Source organism: Pectinophora gossypiella, chromosome 18, assembly GCF_024362695.1.
Source record: "Pectinophora gossypiella chromosome 18, ilPecGoss1.1, whole genome shotgun sequence".
In the NCBI taxonomy this organism is placed as follows: Eukaryota; Metazoa; Arthropoda; class Insecta; order Lepidoptera; family Gelechiidae; genus Pectinophora; species Pectinophora gossypiella.
The window spans coordinates 12,464,581-12,491,461 of record NC_065421.1 but is presented as its reverse complement, the minus strand read 5'-3'; the positions used below and the strand labels follow the sequence as shown (position 1 = coordinate 12,491,461).

The window sequence follows — 26,881 nt, the reverse complement described above, 5'->3', positions numbered from 1 at the left end:
ACAAACTTGAACATATAAGAAGTTAGTATATTAAAACTTCTCCTTTACATAAGTAATGTGCGTACATTAATACAATAGGCTTAACTTTCCCAAATTCCGATTCGATTATTCATGTTCCCTACTCTCTTGAGAAATTAAAAGTTCGCTTTCACAAAGATCCTTTCCTGGAATCTGTAACTTGAGTGATTCTTTCACGTTTCACGGGTTTACTTCCACGCTGGATTTGGAAGCGAATAAAAAATAATAGAACGCGTGCAGCTGTTGATATCTTCTCGGGTTTTAGGATCCCGATGTTGATCGCGACGGCATGGTCGACGATTTCCTTCATTCAACGCTTATCGCTATCGGTCCACTCGGGTCGATTAACTCACCATCAGGCATCATCACCCTTCTGCCCTTATCCCTTATCTAGGTGGAGTCGGCACTAGAGGTATTCCTCATCCATTTCTTTTCTGTCAGTGCCATCTCGGCATCAGCTCGCTGTCAGGCATGTTATAAGGTAAATCAAGCTCGCTCCAATTTCGAGTCGGTGCTGGGTGTCCCCTCTATCGTAGTGTTATCATGTACACTGTAGCAGAGTACAAACTCTGCACATACTGGCCTTTTGTTCGGACCATCATCATTTTAAATTACGAAATTCTCATTCCGTTCCATTCGCATTTCCTTTCATTTTACTCATTTTTGACTCACTGCATCCCCGACCTTCATTAAAACAACAAGTATATTATACTGTTTAGGGCCGTGCCCTCTAATTCCTAAGTCTTGATTCTTTTGTGAAATGTGTATATTGTGAACTATTATGTTTGTGACTATGTTACTAAGTTTGTGAAGTGTTTTTAATAAACTACATATATTCCCCTTGCTGTTGCTTCTACTTTATCATCGTCATCACCAACCATTCCCCTACTCTGCCGGCACGTCGGGATACCATATCCTCACCTCTCAGCGTGCCGCAACACTATGCTTCGGGTAATTGTAGCTCTGTCATTTAATTGCGTGTCTTTGTGTTTATTATCATCATCATCAATTTAAGAGCCACGCTCTTGTCGGTGTTGCATTTTCCATTCCAGTCTATCAAAGGCCAATTCCTTGACTTCCCTATAAGACACGACGTTAACCTTTTCTTTAATCTGTTCCATGTAAGCTCTTCTTGGTCTTCCCGTTCCTCTCTTTCCTTCTAACTTAGTGTTTATTATGTGGATACCTATTGTATTTTACTCGGTCAACGATTATTCTCATTCAGCGCTTATCGCCATCGACCCGCCAGAGTCGATTAATTCTTTGAAATATTATTCTCTCAGACGACGCCTAGAGCCGAGGTTCGCTGTTCTCCTAAATTTTGTACAAAGTAGTTAATGCCATATGCGGTAAATGTAAATAAAATACTTGATCTAACGTAAAAAGACTTCCGTTATCAATAGTTGTTGTTTATTTGTATTAAGGTAAAGTGGATCAACGAAAGAAGGCTATTACCAACTTGACATCAATTTATTATTTATTCTCTCACCAAATGGTACCATTCTATTTATGGATCGATCTGTAGTATTTATTAAATTTATCGTTTATCTTAGTAAACGATTTTTTTAATGTTTAATGAAGGTAAAAACTGCCTATTTCTCCTATCTGGTGTCGCTACTGAGTGTGCTTCAATTTTGAAAGGTCCCGAGTACGTGCAATGTTGTTTCAATGATTTTTAATAACTTGTCATATTTATTTTTTATGTCAAATTTCGGTTTATGCAGCTCAAAGCATAATATAGGACTGAAAATAATAAAAAAAAGACCAAACTTTACTTGGATTTTCCAACAGGAAATTCCACTTGATTACAACTCAGAATATCTGAATCATCCTCCAAAGTTTTCGTTACGGTGGCACTAACAGCTTGTATATTTCGGTCTTATAACTTTGTTACCTACTTCGCTTTGTTATTTAACTTTTCTTTCTTTTACGATGTTTTCATTTATTCATGTGACTGCCACGCGTTGATATTTTTAGTTTTATTTGGGTATCGAAAGTTGCTTAACTCCAAAATAGATGTCAAATAATTTGGACACAACACGAATGTCAGAGTATTTGGGAAATTAAATGACTTGAATAGCAAACAAAACAAAAGTAATAATAATATATATAAAGGAAAACAATAACATCATCTCCTTAGCGTTATCCCGTTTCTCACGGAGTCTGCTTATCTAACCTGATGATTTGAGAGAAGCGACTGCCTGTTTGGCCTTCTAACCCTCGAAAGGATAACCAGCCCAATACAGGTTAGGTTACATAACTCCGAAACGCCTTTCTAGGGAATGTGGATGCTTCACGATGTTTTTCACCGCTGAGAACGAGTCCAACTCTTTTATGTACTTGTTATTTTTTTTTTAAGAAATTAATTCCGCATACTAATCCGCCTGGGAGGGAAGGACGTGGTTATGTGGGACTTCCCTGGGGTCGCCTCCCGTTATACCTACTAAAATGCAACGGTGTTCCTCTTTGCCGCCATGTGGGATGCAGTTAGTTGCGCACAACCGCGACCCCGCCGGTGGATGCCCTTACGGGCCCAGAGTTCGTAGGAGAGCGTCAAGTGCCTCCTCCTCCGCCGAGCACTGCTCGCTACACTTGGGGAGCCCTATTAATACTACAATCTAACCTAACCCTTAATCTTCTTTTTAGTTCCGTTGGACGTTCAACAACACAGCCAACAGCAACGAAGTTAGCGACAATTACGTCTCCAGAGCCGGTACCAGTTCCACTGTCACCTACACTCCTCACACTGAGATGGACTACGGTACTCTTCTTTGCTGGGCCCACAACAGGATAGGCAAGCAGAGGGTGCCTTGTGTGTACCATATTATCGCTGCTGGTGAGTATTGCTACTTTATCACGTGATCTTCGACCAATAGACGTACGACGTTTATCGACATCAACAGCATTCGCTGCGAATGTTTGCTGAATCTCGCGTTATTTGTGGAATTCCGCTGTAGCGCAAGTTATGCAGCGGGGGATTTTTATCGTCATATTACTTTTGATAATTGGGTGATCAGCCTGCAATGTCCTAACTACCTACCTAAACTAGGAATCACAAAGTGTTATTTTGTGATAAACTGTTAGTAGTCGTTACACAAACCACGCCAGGGACCGTTGGCGGCTAAAACGTAACCTTGACGCCAGAAGAGATTCAGGAGAAGAATCATGAGAATATTTTTATCCTAAGATATTTTGGTTGAGATCTATTATGTGAACCGTTCAGACGCACAAGATAGCTCAAATCAGCTAGAGTTATAAATGAAAGCTGTGAAATCAAAAGTGCAAAGATGGAGCTGTTGAGGTAGTCCTCAGTAATAGACAATGATGATACAAATTATTGTTCTTTCTGTCCTTTGCCTGACAACAAACCATCTTCTTTTATTATATTAAAGGAACGCTCGTTACTTATTTCCGAGAAAATTAATTTAATTTACATCCTTCTCAAACAGATAAAACGATCTCCCGGCTGTAAGTAATGTTACTTTTCTAAGGAGCTCCTCCATTTTTAAATTTAGAACTTTTAATACGAGAAGATGTGCCCTGAGACCGCTTAAAACCGCCTGAGAGTCAGGCAAACAAAATGTCATTGTTCATGAACCACCAACTTTTGTGGATGTGTTGGAAGTTTTCTCATTCGTTCTTCCCCACGTTGGCGAAGACTGTTAAACTAAACTCCATCGGGAAGTAATTTATAGTTCTCTAAATCGCTAGGAGATAGTTTCACTTATTTACAGACTTCGATTGCAGAATTGCACCAAAATTTAAATTGGGTCAAATGTTGGGAGCTCTGTTAATTTCGTTCATCTGAATAATTAAAGTTGTAGCTGCAACTTAAGTTTGCCGGTGAAACGCTTAATTAAAGCCGGCCAAAATAGTGCAACTTTGGTATTTGTGAAATGATGCTTCTGAAAACTACGCTTTGTGACCAAACTGGGAATTGGATGGAATTTCGCAGCTGTATAAATGCATAAATTGTGATTAATTTACTGAATTTTCACCGTCCTTTTTTGGTTAGCCAAACAAAAATCAGACTTTTTCTCTTTTTAAATAGGGTTCTCTAGAATTCATTACGAATTTTATAGTGCGACTGATAGATGGTGTAAGTGTAGCCACGCCATTCGGTGATCGAAGTTATTATTTTTGTTATAGATAAACTAAGCTAAACAAAAATAGGACGTTACTTCAGACCCAGAGTAAATCTGAAGAAAGTAGGTAGAATTTACAATATTTTATATTGTTTGTACACCCTCGAGACCTTCAAATGGTGGCAAAAAGGTGTAGAGCTCATTTAGTTATCTATGACAAAAATAATAATTTAGATTACCGCTACACTAACGCCATCTAAACAGCGACAGGATTAGCAAAACGTTGTGGATAGCTCACTGGGACGGGCTAACCTATAAAATGCTACTTAGGTTCTATGACGATCTTGTGACGTAGCGAGTAGGCGCCGCTACTTCAAAAGCGCACCTCTGATGCCGGGCAGCAGCGGTATCAGTACTGGTTTAAGGCCGAGGAAATGGATTCTGGGAGGGCTCTAGCTAAAACATCACCGATTGAGAAATTGGTCGGTGTACTGCGGAACGGAAGGCGATTGGGGCAACCACCGTTGTACACGCTCTATCTATGGAGTAATGAAGGCGGTTACTCCACCGATAAGAGCGCAGCTCTTAAATAAAGAGAGAGAGAACGCCATCTATTGTTGCTGTGCGAGGGTCACAACACCTTTAACTCTCGCCTACAATCACATTTGGTGCCTGGAGTGTCACAACTTGACAAGTCGTGAGAATACGACTTGCGGCTACTTTTAGTATTCGATTTTTATAGTCGCTCACAAAAGGATCCGTAAAATAGACATTTTAAAAACTTTCGCCGTAGCTTTTAAGATCTACGTAGCGACGATGTGTGTTTAACGACATTCCGTACTGTCCAAGTTTCTTAAGCTACTTGAGTGCAGTCGCAAAATGTATGTTAGATTTGCTTAAATTTGTATCACAGAACAGATGTTAAATAATAGTTATAATTTATTTCAGTATTAAATGTTGTCTATCGTCATTGTATAATATCAGTGTCTATCTTACCCGAGAATAACAGCATTCTAATATTTTTTTTGAAACAGTCCAGTAGTTTTTGTGTTTATTTGGTACAACCAAACAATAAAAAGACACAAATCTTTCAATATTAGTGTAGATTAGACACATCCATGCATTAATACAATTATTTGAAATGTTCCTTCTATATCTAAACCTATTTGAATTTTGTCTTCTATGTTCATTATCTAGTTCTGTTTTCTATCCTTCAGTTGGTACTGCCGCAGAAGTAGCATTCTTTTGGTGATAGGCATTTTTATACTATTTAAAAAAATCGACTCAACTTCCAATAACATAGGCGACTGTGTTTTCCTTCTAAAGATTTGTAGTATTAGACATAGCGACTAGTTCGGTACAATTAATGAATATCACTACTATACTACTAATATAATATTATAAATGGGATAGTGTGTGTCTGTATGTTTGTTTGTCTGTCTTTCAGGGCAAAATGGAGTGACGAATTAACGTAATTTTGTTAATGAAGATAGTTGAAGGGATGGAAAGTGACATAGGCTACTTTGTCTCTTTCTAACCCCCCACTTCCGTAAAATGGGGGGTGGAAATTTGTATGGAACATTCCGTAATTTTCAGGTAGAAAGTTAAAAAATGGTATGCACCACGAGGCTGTTAACAATACTATCTTAACCAATAATATCAATAATAGCAATATAATCGATTTAATTAATTATTCTACAATCGATATTATCGAAATAATTAATAGTATCGATATTTAGAAGTAGCTTAGAAAATAATCGATTATTAATCGAAATACAGTCGATTATAGGGCAATACTACTTTGCTTTTCCTGTATCCGGTTTCAGCGATGTCTCAGTGGAGATTAAGTCGATCGATTCTTTTCTATCTAACAGCTATATCCCTCCCAATACAGACATGGATATTGTTCAAAATAGTTTTATTTACAGTTATATTTTTTTTCATAGGACGTCCAGACCAGGTCCACAACTGCACGGTTGTGAACGCATCGCTAACGTCGTTTGGGGTGCGATGCGCTGAAGGCTTCAACGGAGGCATGCCCCAATCTTTCCTGCTGGAAGTCAGAGACATCACCAGCCAGGTAATTTATTTATTTATTTATTATAGGTTATCAACATGATAATCAACAGTACATGTTTTGACACACACACACACACACACACACACACAAATCTTTATACCTACTACGTAATGACCATCTTTGGTGGATTTGCGGATAATAAAAAACATAGGTGTAAAAATGAACACAATCAATCAAAAGCCCCGCGAAACTTCCCATCTATGTTTGCGGTACTCAACTTAGAATTGCATCTAAATTAAAACGCATAATGACGGGTTCTTACCGCGTTTAAAGCAAGAATATGAGACTCCCGATATTTCGACACGAAACGAAAAAAAATTTTCGTAGAAAATTATGGATCTACCTACTCCACTCCAATCTCATCAGTCATCCCGTTATCATGGCACTTGCAACAGTGTCGAAATATCGGGAGTCTTATATCCCTGCTTTAAACGCGGTAAGAACCCGTTATTATGTGTATTAATTATGATAATAACCGCGTTAACTTAAAACAATTGTATCTAAGTTTATACAAGGGTCATATTGTGACTGAGACCCTAGAAAACGACGACCACCTCGAGCGGCAGCGACGTGCGCTGGCCATGCGAAAAAACATACTGACGGGAAGGTTTCCTCGCTGCTCGAACGATGCAAAGATTACCCTTAACGCATACTGCCAGGTGTTTTACTGGTGTAACTGGCTGGTGTCAGTTATGGTTCTCATTTACAAAGAACTCATATAACACCCTAAGCACACCCCTAACACTTCATACAAACAACCTTGTTTTACACAGACTACACATTGACATTATCAACACGCGCAACTGTGTGTGTGATGTCTGAGGGCTGCCAATTACAATACCTTATTTAACCGTCAAAGATGTTTAATAATAAACAGTTAATATTTATTTATTTATTTACCACACAAATCACAAACAACAAATTTTGAACAATGAATGTTCAGAATATAAATGAATAGGTTGTTTACACTTTTTTAAAAACACTAAACAAAGTAATTGCATTCACATTGTTTTTACATTAAGCACTTAGCCTAGGTTCAATTTTATTGCAAATTATTATGATTTGAAGAACAATCACCATGTAAAATAAATATTCAAAGGCGCCACGCAGGCGAACCAACGCGTGCAATTACTATGATTTTGATTACGACAATTACAAATATTCGAATCAGACGAAAGAACGTCGGCGTCTTATTTCAAAATTCGAACATACAAACTACACTGATAAAAATAAAAACAACGGTCCGCGGCGCGCTGCCTACACGATTCAAATCTAAACTATGTTCGAGTGCGGGTGAGGTAAACCTAACGCTGGTGGGGAGCAGAAAGTTGCCGTTCTATACGTAGTATTATTCCTTATTCTATGCCGTAAGAGTACAATATAATAAAGCTTTTAGAGGCGTGATGAGATTGCCGTGGCGGTGTGGCGCGTCTGGCATGTTTGCTGAACACAAGGTCAACGATTATTTCGTCGTACTGCGAAACCTGAGGGCCTCGTTCGAGCAGAGAGCACGTGCGTCCCTGAACAAGATAGTAGTATCTGTATACTACAGTTTCTATATCCATGACACTGATTTAAACAAGATAATTTATATAATGTGATTTTTTTAAATAATATAGACTCGTGTTTTAATCTCACCTGATGGTAAGTGACGATATCGTCTAGGGTGGATCACGCTTACCTAGTAAATGCCTATTCACTCTAGCGTTGAAGAGTTTTATATTGTTACTGTTAATGACATTATTTGTTTATTTTTTGTCATTTTTTTTTATTTTATTAGAAATAAACGATATGTTATTATCATTAATAATAATAAAGTACGTTGACCTTTCATGCAGGGTCTTAATGCTAACCGCGCTTCGCGCGGCGCGTATTATATCGAGGGCTTCAACTAATAGACGCAGCTGAATGTTATAGATAGCCGTCGCATTGCTATTGGTCGAAGCTTTCAATATAATTCGCGCCGCGCGCGGTGCGGTTGCCATGTCACAAAGACTGGTTTAAAGCCTAACACACACCAAACTCATAAAATAAGGAATAACTACGTATAGAACGGCAACACTCCGCTCCCCACCAGCGGATGAGCTAAGTTTACCTCAGCTCTCCTCGGTCTTACGTAATCTACAATCCTATGGGTATCAGACGTCACACACACAGATGCGCGTGTACGGTCACGCACGAGCATTAATATGTATACACTTTGGTACCATGTCACATTAACTTTTTTGACAAATTGAACTGTAAGTCGCACTAAATGTCAAATATGTTAGTGCGACAGAGTCCTAAAGTGAGTATATTATATTGCTCATGACTGTACAATAACGTCAATGTGTAGTGTCTGTGTAAAACGATGTGTTTTGTATGAAGTATCCGGGGTGTGATTAAGTGTCACGGATGCAACGAATTGCGTCAGCGACTGTATTTGTGATCTATAAACTTGCGATGCATTGCGCTGGACCACGGCTGAGACGTTTTCGGTGTGGATCGACTTCTGCAAATTACATTATTTTCTAAGTTTTTTTTTTACTGATGCCTCTAGCAGCAGAAGCAGCACGTGGCAGGCGTAATTTTTAATAATAAATATCATTATTAATTTTCATAATAATTATTATTACACATCTCGTTCTTAATAATGTACATCAGATGTGTACAATAAATTAATCACTTTATTAATGTAGCACTGTATTAAATTTTATGAAAACTGACGGAAAATTAATAAAGCCTGGAGGCAATATTAAAGTGCTTAGGTCCACGTTTCTGTATATAAATGTGCTATTTATGAAAATGCTCCATGCATGGTGTGAGATTAAAAGAAAAACCTAGATTGTTCCAAAGCTAATATTATCTTTCTAACTTCTATTTTCACTTCTATCTACTTTTTTTATCTATTTTTATTTAAATAACGTTTGATCCCAATCCCACCTGATGGTAAGTCAAGTTGTCGTCTGGTACACACTTGCCTAGTATGCAAATTAACTCTTGTTTTGAAGACTTTGTAGTACCTCTCCTTCGCTCCCTACCCACAAAAATCACAAGATTGTATTGAGGAGGGAGGGAGTCCTTTTTTGATGTAAGTTATTGCAGTACCAACTATTTTCCCGAACGAAACGGGAAATGCCGAAGGTTCTCGTGGAAAAGGCCGACCTACTTTTTAAGACGTTTTAGAAACAGTAGCCAAATTTTTAATTACTGTATATATTTAAATGTTCATCCATAAAATAAGCTCATGACTATATCCCAATGGGGTAGTCAGAGATACATCCATCACAAGATGAACGATACGTATACACACACCTCACCGAACTTTTTGATAGACCATGATATTTTTTTGATAGATGAACTAAGTACATACCTACACCTCACAGTGGTGGGGTCGTATCGCCGTCTACAATGGTCGAGACAACTGTGTTAGTGTTAACTGCACTTGTTGTTAGACCTAATAAATAAATAGTTAGGTAATAGTAAATAGTAATTATTAATATTTATTCATTAGGTCTATCAACAACTGCAGTTTATATTTTTTATTGGTTATTTTTAATTATAAATTGAAATTATTGATATTATATTATTCTGCATGACATTTAGGAATTTGAATTATATTATTTAATTATTGTCAAGTTCATATTATTATGTTGATTTCTCAGGTTGATTTAGTTTGTTTTATGCATGACAATTTTAAATTCGTATGCCAATTCTTGGCTGAATGTGCTGAGACCGATGACAACACTGTAACCCTGTAATATCTTGTAACACGCAACATTCACGAATAAATATTTTTGTATTTCTATTTGTATTTACTAACAGTTGTCTCGACCATTATAGACGGCGATACAGCTTACAGCTTGGTGTAACAAAAAGCTGGGTGAGGTGTGTGCGCTTAGTTCATAATACAATGGATGTACCTCTGGCTACAGAACTGCCACCTTAGCACATGCTAAGGTGGCAGTTCTGTGACATCGCTACTGTAAAAAAATATATAAAATGTTAAGTGGAGCACGTTGCCGCGAAAAGTGTCCGCAAATGCATATACGTCATGAAACAAATGACAGGAACAAAGCCAGAGGGGGTGACCCTAGGTCTGCGTCTTACCTGGTCCAACGCCTATCAGCGGCTGTGCAACGGGGAATGCCGCTTGTGTAATGGGTTCGTTTGGACCAGGTCAGAACTTAAGCGCCTAGTTGGACGTGACGAAGTTACGTGTGTTTCGGATTATGCGACAAATTGTATTATTTGTGAAAATGTGGCATTTCGCTATTGTTTTAGTTAGATAATAATAAATGTTATGTCTTATATGTGTTTGTTTCAGTCGAATTGGTTGTTACTGTACTGGCTGAATGTAAAACTGTAAAATATATAAATGAATAAATTTTAACATTATTTATTAAGTCTAAATAAATTACATTAATTTAATGGCACGATAAGATTAAGATTGCACACATAAGCACATGAACGTCGGAGTTGAAGCAGTCGCCGTAGCCGATATCGGCTGGATGACATCAATCATTGTAATATATTTTTGTCCACAGGAAATCGTGGCCAATGTATCGAGCCCGATCCCTCGGTTCATGGCTGTGGGCCTCGCTCCAGGAAGGACATATGCTGCAGCTGTACTAGCATACAACGCGAAGGGACGAGGAGACCCTTACCCCTTAAGAGCCAGCACCTTAAGGCCTCCAGAGAAGCATCATGTCCATGATAAGAGTTTAGGTGAGTTTTTTTAAACTTCTATTGAATAGAAGTACCTATAGAATAGAATTGCGATCTTCTTCTTATCATGTGGGCTGTGAGGTGGAATACCAACCTCATTAAGCCTGGTGTCAGGGTTATTACTGAGCCGTCCTTAAGAGCCAGCACCTTAAGGCCTCCAGAAAAGCATCATGTCCATGATAAGAGAAGAATAGAACCCTGAACTCATTAACCCTGGTGTCAGGGTTATTACTGAGCCGCCAAACGTCCCTGACATGGCTCATGTAATGACTACATACTTACATCAGTAAGTAGTAACCGGGACCAAGGGCTTAACGTGCCTTCTAGGGTGTTTTGAAGAACGGCCAGGTCAAGAGCACTCTGAACCCGCGAGCATAGATGAAGTCTTTGATGAGAGTGGAAGAAACGAATGTGGTGTGTCAGGATGATCTCTGCCTACATCAACAGAAAATAGGCGTGATCATGTATATATAGTGTAGGTTGAATTGGTCTGTTTACAGTTCTTAGTTATCATCGAAAAATATACATTATTTGAATCGGATGATAATATTAAAACTGCAATTATGCAGCATAATAATCAAACGTACAAAACTTAACTCAAAGTAAAACGTGATAAAATTTAAACTTAAAGTAAGAAATCCAGAAATGGAATCCTTTAGGACTAAGTAGGACGCGGAGGATTTAGTATAAAAATATATACTCAAGGGATTTAAGTTTCGTCCGCCATCTGGTCTCGGCAACTTGTAAATGTTCCAAGCTTAATGCGTTTCTAATCTTTGGGGATAGTTGTTCCTAGTTTTGCTAACGTATTTTAGATTGTACCCTATTTTATGTGCCTACAGTAACTAGTAACTCGGGTAGTGATTCTTGGTCAAGAGATTGATTGGTGCACCCTCGTGATATCTTTCCCTCTCTCTCGTATGTATTAGATTGTAAGGCTTGGTGTTAGAGTTGTCTATTGACCCGCAAGAATCCGACGTGCCTCATAAGAAAATGACAATACAATGATAATAGCAATAGTATTTGCAAGACTTAACCAGGTACACGGCAAATGGCGACGTTATTGCTTAAAGCGATTTCTTCCAGACATTCATAAGGCGAAAACATAGTAAAAATACAAAGATTGCTGGTGCAAACTAAGTACAACTTACTAATAAATACATCGTCTCCCTAGCATTATCCTGTTATTCACAGGGTCCGCCTACCTAACCTGAAGATTTGACAGGTCCGGTTTTTTACAGAAGCAACCGCCTGTCTGTCCTTTCAACCCGCGAAGGGAAAACCAGCCCAATACAGGCTACATACCTCTGAAAGTGCACTTCTCGGGAATGTGGGTTTCCTCACAATATTTTTCTTTACCGCTGAGCACGTGATTTTGTTTTTTTTGACCATTTGATTATATTGTCATCTCGCACTCGTACCAAGAACTACGCATTACCATATTTTTGCAACATCCAGAAGTTGATTGATCACTTCTGACTTTAATTCGTATATGAAGCCTATTCCAAAATCCATAGTCACTCAAAGAGAAAATTTCAATAGGATATAAATGGAAAATAGGCGTGCGTGATGCGTGTGCGTAAATAGGCGTTTATGTATAAATGTATGAAACCTAGTCGATGACAATTGCCTGATATAGAAAGAAGAAACTGTATTGTTTGTTTATCCCTTTTTTCCCCAATTGAGTACAAGTAGGTATAAGATTACCTGGATTTCTGGTATTGTGGGCCCGTAATACGGATGTTTAGACACCCTATTTCAGAAAGCTTATAGGGATTTTTACCGATAAAAAGAGGTATTTCTACCTTTGATGGAGTTCTTTGTTTGTTTATCATTTAAAACCAAACTTGCCCAATATTATCTGCAAACAAAATAAATCTTCACTTCAAAATTAACGGCCTCTGTGGTACAGTGGTTGAGCGTTGGGCTCACGCTGGTCCCGAGTTCAAATCCCGATGGGCACATATCACAAAAATCACTTTGTGAACCCTAGTATGGTTAGGACATTACAGGCTGATCACCTGATTGTCCGAAAGTAAGACTATCCGTGCTAAGCCTTTGGTTCCGGTTACTACTTACTGATGTAAGTGAGTAATCGTTACATGAGCCATATCAGGGGCCTTTGGCTGCTCAATAATAACCCTGACACTAGGGTTGCTGAGGTTGGTAATCCACTTCACAACCCGCACGATGGAAGAAGAAGAAGAATTCAAAATTAATATTGTTTTAAATACCCATTCAGATGCAGTGAATGTGTTCTTGTTTTCTTAATATTTATTGTTTCTGTGAGGTGTCATAATAACATTTTATTGTTATAACTTTTTTTTTCATGTAAGTGACAAGACATATTGTGTTTAGAAATAATTATTCTTGAAACGTAAACCTTCGTTTGTTTTTCTAAGTAAGCCATTTTTGCTAACAAATTGATACTATGAATTAAATGTGCATAAATTTTACTTTCTGTGTTTGAAATTCATATTTGGATCGTAGGTACTTAATTAAATGCTTAACTTATAATACTTAACTGATAACACCAGGCGGCGTGGCGATGTGGAGGAAGCAAGCCAAGTTGTCAGGATCGAAGCATATGGAATTCCATAGTCTCTGATTACCCCGGTGGGACATATGCGTGAGTTTATGTATGTATCATAAGACGAGTCTCCGGAATGTGCCTGGTTAACGGCATTAGGGTCGCCATGGGACATTCATTAACCGGACACCAGTCCTGGAAACCAAGGTGGTATCAATTATAATGATCCAAACATGAATTCTATCTATCAGTGGTTTACAATCCGAACCGGGACTTGAAACCAGTAGGAATCAAATTCCAATGTGATACGTACTTACTTTGTGTAATAAATAAACCAGCATTATCGGTCTTGGACTGTTCCAAATTCAAAAACGCAAATAAAAAACCAACAACGGTATATTCCCAATACCATCTACTCTGAACCGACGTGCGTGTATAAATGTGGAGGTAGCGAGAGAAGTGTGTCAGGATCCAAGCAAATGGAATTCTCAACAATGGCAACAAGTAGGTCCTGTTGTCTACCTAGTCAATGGTATGGAACCCTACGTGCACGAGTCTGACCCACACTTGGCTGGTTTTCTTCTATACCGTGTACATTCCTAACCAAAAATATTTCTTTGACAGACTTGCCTCGGACAGCGTTTCAAATGTCAGGCGCCATGTCCGCAGCAGTGGGAGGGGGAGGCGTGTTAATGGTGGTACTGGTCCTCTTTATGATAGCGATGAGGCAGCGATGTGCCAAGAGGAAGCCCAGGTCTGCGCCCCCTCCGTCCTCTCAACCAGCTTCACCTGATAAGCTGAGAGAAAAGGACGACAGCGAAAGCGATGACAGGAACCCCGATATTATACCTTCGGATACTGATCAGATGCAGGTAAGATGCGAGTTTTTGGAGTTCACTTTAGAACCCAGATACCGGCCGGCGTGGTTGACGATTTTCCTCATTCGGTGCTTATTGCTATCGATCCACTGAAGTCGACAAGCTGTAATAAAATATAAACCTGACGACGCCCTGAACCAGGTCCTGCTATCTTTAATTTTGTAAGGGGGCTCAGCGCCTCCCATTTGTCCGAGTGGATATAATGATTAATATTTTGGCCAGAAAAGGCCCTTCAAGCTCAATTATTTATCTATACGCCCACGACAAAAAACACTTTATAAAGAGAAAAGATGGGAAAATTGTAACTGAAATGGTATTCGAGCCCTGCTGTTAAATATTAAACAAAAATGAGTTACTAAAAATAGATTTTTGAAAGCAGAAAATTTATATCTTTTCGCTATTCATTAAGGAGATGATTGATTTTAATTAAGTAGAGCCTTCTATTTCAGTTACAATTTTCCCATCTTTTCTCTTTATAAAGTGTTTTTTGTACTCACCAAGTTTATTTTTCCATCAGATGGATTACTATCGTCAGCAGCAAGTTTCGACGATATCCCCCCCTCCAGGCAGTAGGGGGCCTCGAGGAAGCGTCGCTGGGGTCCGAGGGGGCCTGCCCGGATATTGTCCGCTGAGGACCGCGCCGCCGCCTTCACATCCCATGCATGACGGATCCGTGGGGCATGTAAGTTTCTAGAAGGTTCTGGAACATCCTGAAAGTTTCTTGAAAGTTCCGATGGTCCGGCCTTCTCGGGTATTGCGCAGCGTTTACATGCCATGCATAACGGACCCGTTGAAGCTTCTGGACGGTCCTGGAAGTTTCTCGAAGGTTTTCCAAGAGTCCTTCGTGTATACAAATCTTTGATTGCATCAGAAATATGTATAAATATGTAGGTCAAATCAAAATGCACTCATCAATCATTAGTAATGTTTTTCAGATTAAAATTAAACCCAAAAATCTCAAGTTAATACACCAGGTTTACAATATTTTGGTTGGAGTTCGTGCGATTTCCTATTAATTAGAAGAGTTCGATTATCCGGCTTCGTGTTTATTTCTGATCAGCCATTACGTAAGACGATAAAAACGCAGACGTTAACATGTAATCTCCATTACAGAACACGTCATCAGGCATCCCGCCGCCGGCGCGGTTCGCAGCGGGCTCGTGCACTCTGCCTCGGGGGTCCTCCATGTCAGCCCCCCCGGGTGACACCCGCTGCGGGATCCCCCTGCAGCACCTGCGCACGCTGCCCCGCCCGCTACCTGCGCCTGCGCCCGCCCCCGCGCCCCGCACCACTCCCCGCGACACCCCTCTCTGACAGACAACACAGCTTTAGGATACGTGTAAATATAAATAAGACTACGGGCACTATTTAGTGCCCATTTTTTAAAGGGGACTACAGTGTTAAGGTTTTTTTTAAGTGAAGAAAGGGGTGTGAGGTCATACTGCCATTTTTATCGTATGTAAACTCGTGATGGAAACGACTTTATCTAGACAAGAATTGCAACTAATTACGTGTCGATTCGCATTTGTTTTATATCCCAATGAACCTACGGCCGTATAAGATAGGTCTTATTATTTATTGTAGGAAATAAAACATATGTTCCGAAAACACAACCTATGTCAGTCTTAGTGACTATATTTTCCAAATAATCATTATAGGTAATTGTTTATTACTTGTCAGAAAATAATTATTTTAGTATTTTTTAAGCTACAGAAAAAAAACTCAACACCAATTTTACCGTTTTACCGTAATACGAGTAGGGTACAATCGAAATACTATTTGATACGAACATGGATTGAACATTAATCTAGTAATTGTGTAATACGCAATGCATCAAGTTACAAAATCTTATTTTAATGACATCAATAATTTGAAACAGCAAGGTAATAAAAAATTACATCAATAATTTGAAAAAGTAAGGTAAGTAATAAAAATGTTTGCAAGATTACTTTTGTTCAACGCATTGACGTTAGCGTATGACAAATTGAATATAAAGGTATTTCACAGACTTGTTTCGTCGTTTTCAAAGCTCATTAAAAAGCCAAATTTAAAAATAGGTGATTTTATAACGATTTTGACAACTGATGCGATTTTTTGTACTTTTCAAGTTACAATTTTGTTTATGAAAATGGCTAAATCGATCTTTAAACAGAGTTTTAAGGTAGGTAGGATAAAATTTAATAAAAAAATTGTTTGTTTGTAAATTAAATGTACATATTGCCTATAATAATCAAGTGAATAGAATAGTTAAAGTTTGAAAATCGACATTAATAATACGTAAATAGTGAAGTGTTGGAATATCAAATGTATTTATTTTTATTAGTTTATGTTTGGATAAAATTAATATTTATTTTTCATTCGTAAATGGTTGTGACGTTTGTAGAGAGGATTATTGTTCAACAAATTGTATCAAAATCATTTTGTTATTTAATTTTACTAAAAAAATACTTTTACAAAAAGTAAGTACTTGAAAATATTTTATTATAGTTAAAAATAAAGCTAATCATGATTTTTTCAAAATAATGAATATCGGATTTAGAATTGTAAAAATTGCAGTTGAGGAAGGAAAATGTTTGTAATTTAAATATTAATATTAAAATCACGAAAATGTGATAAAACATGTCTAAAACAATTTTATAATTGTTTAATTTATTATGTTGGCTGAGACGTAAGTAAAATAATATAATTCGTTTGTCCATATGGGTGATTTTGTAAATAGTAATAGTGAAAGTGTAAATATGTTTTTGTATAATACATACTCATATTTGTGTCTTATAATACGTCTTACGTGTTTGGAACTGAAATATTGAACACCAAGCATAATAGGCTAGTTTGTTAACAGTCAAATCACTTACATTTTACTAAACGTCAAAACACGAAATTGCAATGGATTTTTTATAAAAAAAGCACACTGTGACGTCATAGCAAAAACATGATAAAATGACGGACTTACTATTACGTTTTGTCGATTAAAATTAATAAAAAAGTTAAATAGAAAAAAAAAATTCATCTTGAACCTAGTACACGGCCCAATTACTAACAGAAATAAATCCTACAAAAACGTTTGGTATCTATGTCAAAAACAAAAAAATAAAATACTTATACTTCTTCTACATTGAAATATAAATAATAATTGACCAAACACATTCAAATTGTCTTTTTATGACATTAAATAGAAAATATATTTAAGGAAGTCTTATTGCTTAAATATCAATCTCTTCCAGGGAACATTTGGGTATTAGTTTCTACATAATATTTCGGTCGACAAGTGAACAATCTACGCGAAACTACAAGGTGGCGCAACTATGGAGTCCTAGGGAGAAAGTGTCCCAAAAAATTATAGCATCTTACTGCCAATTTTGAGAATAATGTATATTTACACCGTTAGGTGTACGTCCTTTAAAAAAACTGCCAAATAGACGTGTTCTTTTTTTGTATTTTTTTCTCTAATATTAAACAACATAATGCCTGTAACCCCGAAGTTGTAAGCAGAGGTGTTTAGTGTATTATACCCACTCGTAGCCACATATGTTTAAGACCCATGTATTAGCGTGAGCGATAATAAATAAGACACGTTATATAATACCTACCTAACTTACCTAATTGTCGATTTCCTGAAATTTCAATTTAGAACGTATAAAAAAGTGCTTGGTGTTTAAAAAAGTTCTAGAACAAGTAAGACTAAGAGAATAATGGAAAAATCATCGAATTCCACATTGGGTAATCAATTACGAAATTTGATAGTTAAAAGTTTTCAAATCGCATTTTGTTGTTTTTAAATAGGATATGAAATATCCAATTTTGTTGCTAGGTAATAATTTTATTCGATTTTTGAATTTGCGCTTAAGTTTGTTTGTTATATTGTAAATAGTTTAAACGAAGTCTTTCTATCTGTCGAAACGTTTTCAGTAAACTAATGGAAAACGAAAATAAATGGAAATATTCGCAATGTTTTGAATTTTAATTGTTCGGTATTCCATCCCTCGTATTATCATGGTCTGGGACACTATACAAAAATATCATTCATACGGTGTGCCTCTAACGCGTAAGTGCGAGTTTATTTCCTGTTATTTTTTTGTTTTTTTTTTTATTTCAATAGTTTCATATGCAACGCGATCGAAACGTCGGTAAAAAGAAATGGATAAGGTTTTCATTTTCCATTATTAAATACAAATTATCGATTCAATATTAGTCTTTATTCGTAAGTAAATAAGCAAATTTTAATTAATAAACAAAATTAACAATACAATACACTTACAAACAAATTGCACAATAAGTTTACAAGGCACAGTGCTATTTACTGCATTCGTCAAAAAGTCCGCCTCTGACTAAAGCCGGGTTTCCACTGACGCGGAGATGGGCGGAGGAGAGCGGAAATGTGCGGATTTGACCAATGACAGCGTTCGAGAGAGCGAAAAACGAAGACGCTCTGTCACTCTCTCCCTCATGGTGATTGGTCGATTCCTGCACATCTCCGCTCATCTCCGCACAGCTCCGCGTCAAACGCAGCCTAATCCGGCCGCAAAGGTGCCCATTACACTAGCCGCATTTCTTTTTCTTTATTCTTAATTAATATTGTTTTTGTGTTTTGTCAAGCTAATCATTAGGTTTCATTATATATTTCTAGCTAAGTAAATGCTCTGCTGTCTTGTGGAGTCTGGATTAATGAGCTAATTTGTCTGAGCGACTAGGCTGAACCGCAGGCCAGTTTCCTTTGTCGACATTTTACTCCAATTTACTCGTAATTTGTATCAATTACTTTGACTTAATTGGAAGCGAACAACAGTTCACCAACAGATTATAGAACGGCCTCTGTGGTCCAGTAGTTGAGCGTTGGGCTCACGATCCGGAGGTACTGGGTTCGATTCCCCGTGGGGAGATACCATAAAAAATAACTTTGTGGTCCCTAGTTTGGTTAGGACATTACAGGCTGATCACCTGTTTGTCCGAAAGTAAGATGATCCGTGCTTCGGAAGGCACGTTAAGCCGTTGGTCCCGGTTACTATTTACTAATGTAAGTGAGTAATCGTTACATGAGCCTTTGGCGGCTCAATAGTAACCCTGACACCAGGGTTGATGAGGTTGGTAATTCACCTCACAACCCACACGATAGAAGAAGACTATAGATTACTTAATATTTACACTTGCGTTTATTTATGTGTATGTATTATTAAACAGAACGACCAGTTCAGTACAATAAGGTATTGATTATATTTCAATAGGATACATACATACATAAACTCACGCCCGTAATCCCTAATGGGGTGGGCAGAGCCACAAGTAATCAAAGACAACTTGCAGCTACTGTTGATACGATGTCGTAAGCTGGATATGATAAACCTTATGGTGATAAGGGATCAGCCTATCGCCCATAACATTAGTCCATCATGTTAGAGGACACAATCCCTCTGTCGGTTTTTACGACATGCCCGAGAAGAGTAGCAGCTGAACGTGTTCTATGTTTTTTTATTTGCTCCCAGAACAGCATAGAAGTGTTCATCGCTAAACGCGGTGAGAATTACATCTGGCAAAGTACGTAAGCTAGTGTTGTGACGTTCATTAGCATAGTGACGTATCAGTCGATATTTGGTCGACGATTCTTTTCTATCAGTATGTATATAAGAATAGAATAGAATAGAATAATTTTATTTGCTTGGATACATGGTTGTTACAAAATGGTCACAAGATTTTTATAAGTATGATTAAAATTCTCTCGAGCTCCTCCGTGCTTCGGAAGGCATGTTAAGCCGTTGGTCGCGGCTGCTTTAGCAGTCGTTAATAACCACCAATCCGCACTGGGCCCGCGTGGAGGTTTAAGGCCCGATCTCCCTATCCATCCATAGGGAAGGCCCGTGCCCCAGCAGTGGGGACGTTAATGGGCTGGTGATGATGATGATGATTAAAATTGATAGACTTATATAGTTTTTGACAAAAAATACACATACTCACGCTTATTTCCCACTGGGGAAAGCAGAGACTATGGAATTCATAGACCCTACAACACACACACACACACACACACACACACACACACACACACACACACACACACACACACACACACACACACACACACACACACACACACACACACACACACACACACACACACACACACACACACACACACACACACACACACACACACACACACACACACACACACACACACACACACACACACACACACACACACACACACACACACACACACACACACACAAGCACACGGTTACACGCACACGTATATGTTTAATTTACTTAAGTTTTATTTTAAGACAGTATAGTGTAAATCTAATTGTACTGATTGCGTTGGAAGAGCGAGGCATTCCCATCACAAGTGTCATCCGACTACTTTTAGGGAAGCCCCTGTAACTTGTTTGTTATAAATTTACAGAAATAATACTCTTTTTATGTATTTTTTTACCAAAATAACGACCAAATTTCAGTATTGTGTCCTGAAATCACTCAAGACCATTTTAATTAAAATACCAATAATTATATTAAGTAATTAAATTTCGTGTCTAAATATAGGAACCTAGATGTTGTCTGAGGACCAAAAATTAATTAACTATAAATTCAATACCTATTCGGTAAAATATTTATTTCTTAATTTAATTTACCGATGCTAAATATTTATTTCTTAATTTAATTTACCGATGCTTGATAGCCCCTGTGGAACGGCCAAATCCTTTTTTCTCAGAAGGACAGATTCTCAAAAAGACAGATTTATCAATCATAGAACTCGGCATAAATTCCGGAAGATCGATTTAGGAATCTAAAGTTTGTCATCTGACACAAACAACTCACACTAACCTCTAAGGAGATAGGCAGAGCCACAATTTATCAAAGACAACTTGCAGCCACTGTTGATACGTAGGCCTTAGATGGATATGATGAAAATTAATTAATTTATTTATTTATAAAAGGTACACCTACAGCTTATATAATAAAACATTAAATAAAATAAAAGTTACATCAGGAATTGAACCGTTACATAAGCCAATTATAGGTTAATTTCCAACGAAAAATAAAAAAAAAACAGAAAATACCTTAACTAAACGACTAGTGAAATCAGGGGGTTTTAAAAAGGCCAAATCGAAGCAATTCATCTAAAAAGCAATATTGTAATTTGACATTTGCACTTGTAAAAGTAAGGGCCAAATATCAATATTGCTTTCTTAAATGAATTGCAACGATATGGCTGTATTAGACACCCAGTTACTTTTTAATAAACGTCAAAATTCGAAATAACTATGGAATTTGCATGAAAAAGCGACCTGTGACGTCATAGAAAAATGTGACAATATGTCGCACGGTTAAAAGTTAAAAAAGAACGTTTTTTGACATCTTTAGATCTGTCTTTATTTATTAATCAGAATTTCATGATTTATCTTTGACTTAAGAAACTACCCAATTGTAACTGTTATGGGCGATATGCTGATCCCTTGTCACCATAAGGTTCTTTACTTGAGGCTCTGCCCACCCCATTAGGGATTGCGGGCGTAAATTTATGTATATATGATTAAGTAGGTAGATATATTACTATTGTAGTAGGCTGAGCTGTAGGCCATCTACGGGGTCCACAGGTGGCGGATAGTAGAACGGCCATCAGATATGTTGGTTAGCTGCGAATATAAAAATAAGCAGAGCCCGACCAAACAGCGACAGGATTAGCAGAACGTAGTGGGTAGCTCACTGGGACGGGCTAACCTATAAAATGCTACTTAGGTTCTATGACGATCTTGTGACGTAGCGAGTAGGCGCCGCTACTTCAAAAGCGCACCCCTGATGCCGGGCAGCAGCGGTATCAGTACTGGTTGGAGGCCGAGGAAATGGATTCTGGTAGGGCTCTAGCTAGAACATCACCGATTGAGAAATTGGTCGGTGTACTGCGGAACGGAAGGCGATTGGGGCAACCACCGTTCTACACGCCCTATCTATGGAGTAATGAAGGCGATTACTCCACCGACAAGAGCGCAGCTCTTAAATAAAGAGAGAGAGGTAGATATATTAAGTAGCTTAATATAACGAACTTTGTTTCGCGCATTTACAAACCCCTGGTGATCCGTGGAATGGGTTGACAACCTCTGATTTAAAAGATTATAAAACTATGCACATCCAATCTCATCAACATTTTTTTTTTTAAATAGTACTATATAAAAACGTAACAAAATGCCGGATCTCCATATAGGATGGCGCGGACGCGCGCCTTGCGTCTAATGCCTTCCCTCACGGATATATCACGGCCTGTACGTGGGCCGCTGCTAAGACCGGATTATCGTTTTTTGTTTCACATAGTGATAGGACCGCTAGTAGGCTACTAGCAGTATTCAGTGTGTGGTATTTCATAATAGTCATGGAAGAAAGTAACCTCAGAATTATTTTTCAAACATTCATTTGCTCATAAAAATGCCTATAAAAGTTGTTACCTCAACGCTATAGTAACAATTTTAATACCATACATCAATGCTTTTCAACATAGGTAGGTACTTTATTAACATATAATTTATAATCAACAATGAATGAATAGCTCCGTTTTTGTATTTAGAATTCGATATTCAAACTTTTCTTCACACATTTATTTAAAGGCATTAGCAACAATGACAATCTAGTCAAATGAAATACTTTTTACGAAACTGTATTCTACCTAATTCGTAAATAGATCAAAAATTAAAATTAGTTTGGTTTTTAACATCTTACTGTCTGGCTTCTTTTTTAAGAAACATTTAGAATTTATTTTTAACACAAACATCCTTTTATGTTTTCCATATTTCATACCAGTGTTCGTTATTCAAAAAATTGTTCGACATTGACAGACCGATCGGACGCCATGTTTGAAAAAAGAATAATAACTTGCTGACGTGCGCGGTTGATGCAAGTGTATCGAACGCGTGTTCAAATTTTAAATCTTTAAAAAATATAATTACTTATTATTATTGTGTGAATTATGTTTGTGAAGTGAATTTATTCTTAAAAATGGATTGTTGTTGGCGAATAAAGCTGGTAAGTAAGTTTTTTAATCGTTTGGGTAGGATACTACCTACTGAGAAAAAAAATCTCCTTTGTTAAGTGATATAAAAGTGTTCGATTTTTAAAAAGCCAGGAATCGTATTTTTTGGTGGTCACCTCATGTGCCATATAAATGTATGAAAGAAGAATCTACTTATAGATTTAACTTTATTGTTCATATGCACAGGATTGTTGGCATCGTCTATACGATAAGTAGGAACATATCCCAATTGGGGTAGACAGAGATACATCCATCGCAAGATGCGATTATCGAGCTTTCTGTTAGATTAACGTGACAGGAGCCTTATCGCCCACCGTCTATAATGGTCGAGCCAACTGTGAAACTGCACTTAAGATAAATAAATAACTCATTGATACAGGTCGGATACCGGGGTTTCGAACCAGCGCTCCCCGTTTTAGAAGCAAGCCGGTGTACCGCAGAACCACAGTGACAACTTGTAAGTAGATATTTTTCATATTTATTATTGATTAGTTAGAAGTAAAGCAACCAATACCACCATAGTACTCAGCGCTCAAGAACATTCTTCCTTTTGAGCATTTTCACCCTGTTGCTAGCTTCCAACAGCATAGTTTCTACAGGATTTGGATGGTTATTCAACCTTTCCTTATGCCTTTTGTTCTACACATTGTTACTGAATTTCAGCCTTAAGTATTACACCTATTTTAATTCTCGCTCGTTTGAGTTTCAAAGTCGCTAATTTAAGAGCCACGCTCTTGTCGGTGCAGCATTTTCCATGCTACTTTTTAGGGAAAAATAGGGCAGTGGTTTCCCTCTTGCCTTCCGCCCCGCAGTACTCTGTCTGACGCAAGTGGGATGGCGCCCAGAGTAGTCTATTACAAAGCCATACTAGGACAAAGTACATACTACAAATATGATTAACTATGAAATCTAAACACTAACTCATACTACATAATTCAATTTTGGATTAAGGGCACAAACAGTCGAATAAAGGAGATATACGATCCTATTACAATATCGAATACTAGGCAATATATTATCATACCAGCTCCACTGCGTCCCATCCCTAAGCTCTCGCCACTAAACCGAGTAAGCTTACGTTAGCTGGTCTTCTTAGGAATGTGCATTTGCGACTAGCATGAGATTTGTATGTCCCGGGGCAGTTTTTACTTCAAACGTAATCTTAGGGTTATGCTCCACATTACCCGGGAAATGTGAGGTGTTTTGATATATGTTAGAGACGACGGGAAGGTTCCGTCAGATATACAGCCACGAGCAATATCATATACCCACTTTAGAACCCTGTCGCACTAACATATTTGATATTTATTGAGGCTTACGGGTCAATTTTTCGCAAAAGTTTATGTGACATGGTATCAAAGTGTCACATATTAGTACTCGTGACCGTACAAAGTCGATTGTAGAAAACAATTATATTTAGAGAAAATATTTTTCCTTTTTTCTTCTATCGTGTGGGTTGTGAGGTGGATGACCAACCTCATCAACCCTGGTGTCAGGGTTATTATTGAGCCGCCAAAGACCCTGACGTGACTCAAGTAACGGCTACGTACTTACATCAGTAAATAGTAAGCACGGAACATCTTACTTCTGGACAATCAGGTGATCAGTTTCCATTTAGTCAAAGCAGTTACTTTTTACTAAACGTCAAAACACGAAATTCCTATGGAATTTGTATGAAAAAGGACACGTTATAGAAAAAACGTGATAAAATGTCCTACTACCATTATTACTTTTACTTGATTAAAATTCATAAATAACTTAAATAGAAAAAAAAACATGTTTTTCGATAGTGTTAGATTTGTCTTTATTTAATAATCACAATTTCATTATTTATGTTGTGCACGACCCAATTTAATTCTTCTTCTATCGTGTAGGTTGTGAGGTGGAGTACCAACCTCATCAACCCTGGTGTCAGGGTTACTATTGAGCTGCCAAAGGCCCCTGACACGGCTCATGTAACGACTACTTACTTACATCAGTAAGTAGTAACCGGGCTCAACGACTTAACGTGCCTTCCGAAGCACCGATCATATTACTTTTGGACAATCTTTAATCCAGTACTACATAGAAATAACTAGATTTAAAAAATATAATATACATCAGCAGAAAAAGGAATGGAGTCGTAAAAGATTTATTTAAATTGCATTTTGTTCTGCTGTCAGAAACCTTGTTCATTACTGTCACGATCCTTATGCTTTTATTTTTGAGCTCGTAGGAACACTGAGAAAAAATAAAGAAAGGAATGAAGAATGCCAGGCCAGAGTACAGTCTCCTTTTTATTTAGTTTGTGCACTTATTAACTGACAGAGATCCGAATGGTTTGTTAGGTAAGTTATTTATGCGCTGGAGTGGAAAGTCAAAGGCAAACGAATGCGATCAGCTGTTCATCAGTTTGCTTTTTTTTTTGTGTAGTAACAGCAACAAACAGTACCTAGGACTAAAAATCCTTCGTTACACATTGGGCACTGCAGTTTCCAGAATCTACGAAGTGGATCGCTCCAAAATCTATTCTCTTCTTTTATCGTGTGGGTTGTTAAGTGGATTACCAACCTCATCACTCCTGGTGTCAGGGTTACTGTTGAGCCGCCAAAGGCCCCTGACATGACTCATGTAACGACTACGTACTTACATCAGTAAGTAATAACCGGGATCAACGGCTTTAAGGCACGTTGCCTTCTGAAGCATTTATTATCTTACCTTCGGACAATTAGGTTTGTTTTGTTTAAAAATATCTTTAATCATAGAAAGTAAGGTATACAAATAGTTTAGATCTAGTACTAGCCTAGAATAAACACATAAATGAGACTTACATATGTTTTGCAGGTTGTAAACACCTTTATAACACATTTCAACACTATACATACACTATTTTTATATCATAAAACATGCTTGTTACGTAGAATAAATTACGTTGGTAGATTTAATAAGGTATTGTGGACACTTAGCATTGAGTACACATTGTAGAATTATGAATTAATTGCAGAAATAACATTGTTAAATAATAAAATATAAATTGACAATTAGGTGATCAGCCTTAAATGTCCTAACCAAACTAGGGATCAGAAAGTGATTTTTGTGATATCTCCCCACCGGGATTCGAACCCGGGGCCTCCAGATCGTGACTTCAACGCTCAACCACTGAGGCCATTATTGGTAACTGTGATTATTTGACTATTTGTTTGTATCTCTTACGTGCGTGAGTTCTGTGTCTTTAATTACGAAATAAAATCATTATCACTTAATTAAGAGCCACGCTCTTCTATTCGTAGCATTCTCCATCCTTGTCTATCGAAGGCCAATTCTTTCTCTTTCTTATGAGACACGACGTTCGCCTTCGCTTTAATCTGTTCCATGTAAGCTCTTCTTAGCAGTGGCGGATTTACAAATTTGCCGCCAGTAGGCTATTCAATTTTTGCCGCCCCTACTGACCTCTAAAATTCAATACGCTTATTTAGTTCACAATCATATTAATTACATTTATTCTGTTAATGCAACTTGCAACTTGTTTGTGCAACTTTCGGATTTGTATTCTATCATCCTCATTACATCGGCTTTTTCCCGTTATTAAGT

At 37.7% G+C, this 26,881-nt stretch overlaps 1 protein-coding gene across 6 annotated transcripts in view; it reads left to right on the top strand.

Annotated features, from left to right (window-relative positions):
- LOC126374853 (hemicentin-2) overlaps window positions 1–16,675 on the top strand; it is a 644,718-nt gene extending 628,043 nt beyond the window's left edge. For all 6 annotated transcript variants that reach the window (XM_050021610.1, XM_050021607.1, XM_050021606.1 and 3 more), the window contains 6 exons: window positions 2,665–2,854; window positions 6,050–6,183; window positions 10,710–10,890; window positions 14,045–14,292; window positions 14,816–14,980; window positions 15,412–16,675. In XM_050021610.1, coding sequence (XP_049877567.1) covers window positions 2,665–2,854; window positions 6,050–6,183; window positions 10,710–10,890; window positions 14,045–14,292; window positions 14,816–14,980; window positions 15,412–15,612 — 1,119 coding nt within the window. In that variant the 3' untranslated portion in view covers window positions 15,613–16,675. The remainder of the gene's footprint in view (window positions 1–2,664; window positions 2,855–6,049; window positions 6,184–10,709; window positions 10,891–14,044; window positions 14,293–14,815; window positions 14,981–15,411) is intronic.
- The last annotated feature ends 10,206 nt before the right edge of the window (window positions 16,676–26,881 follow it).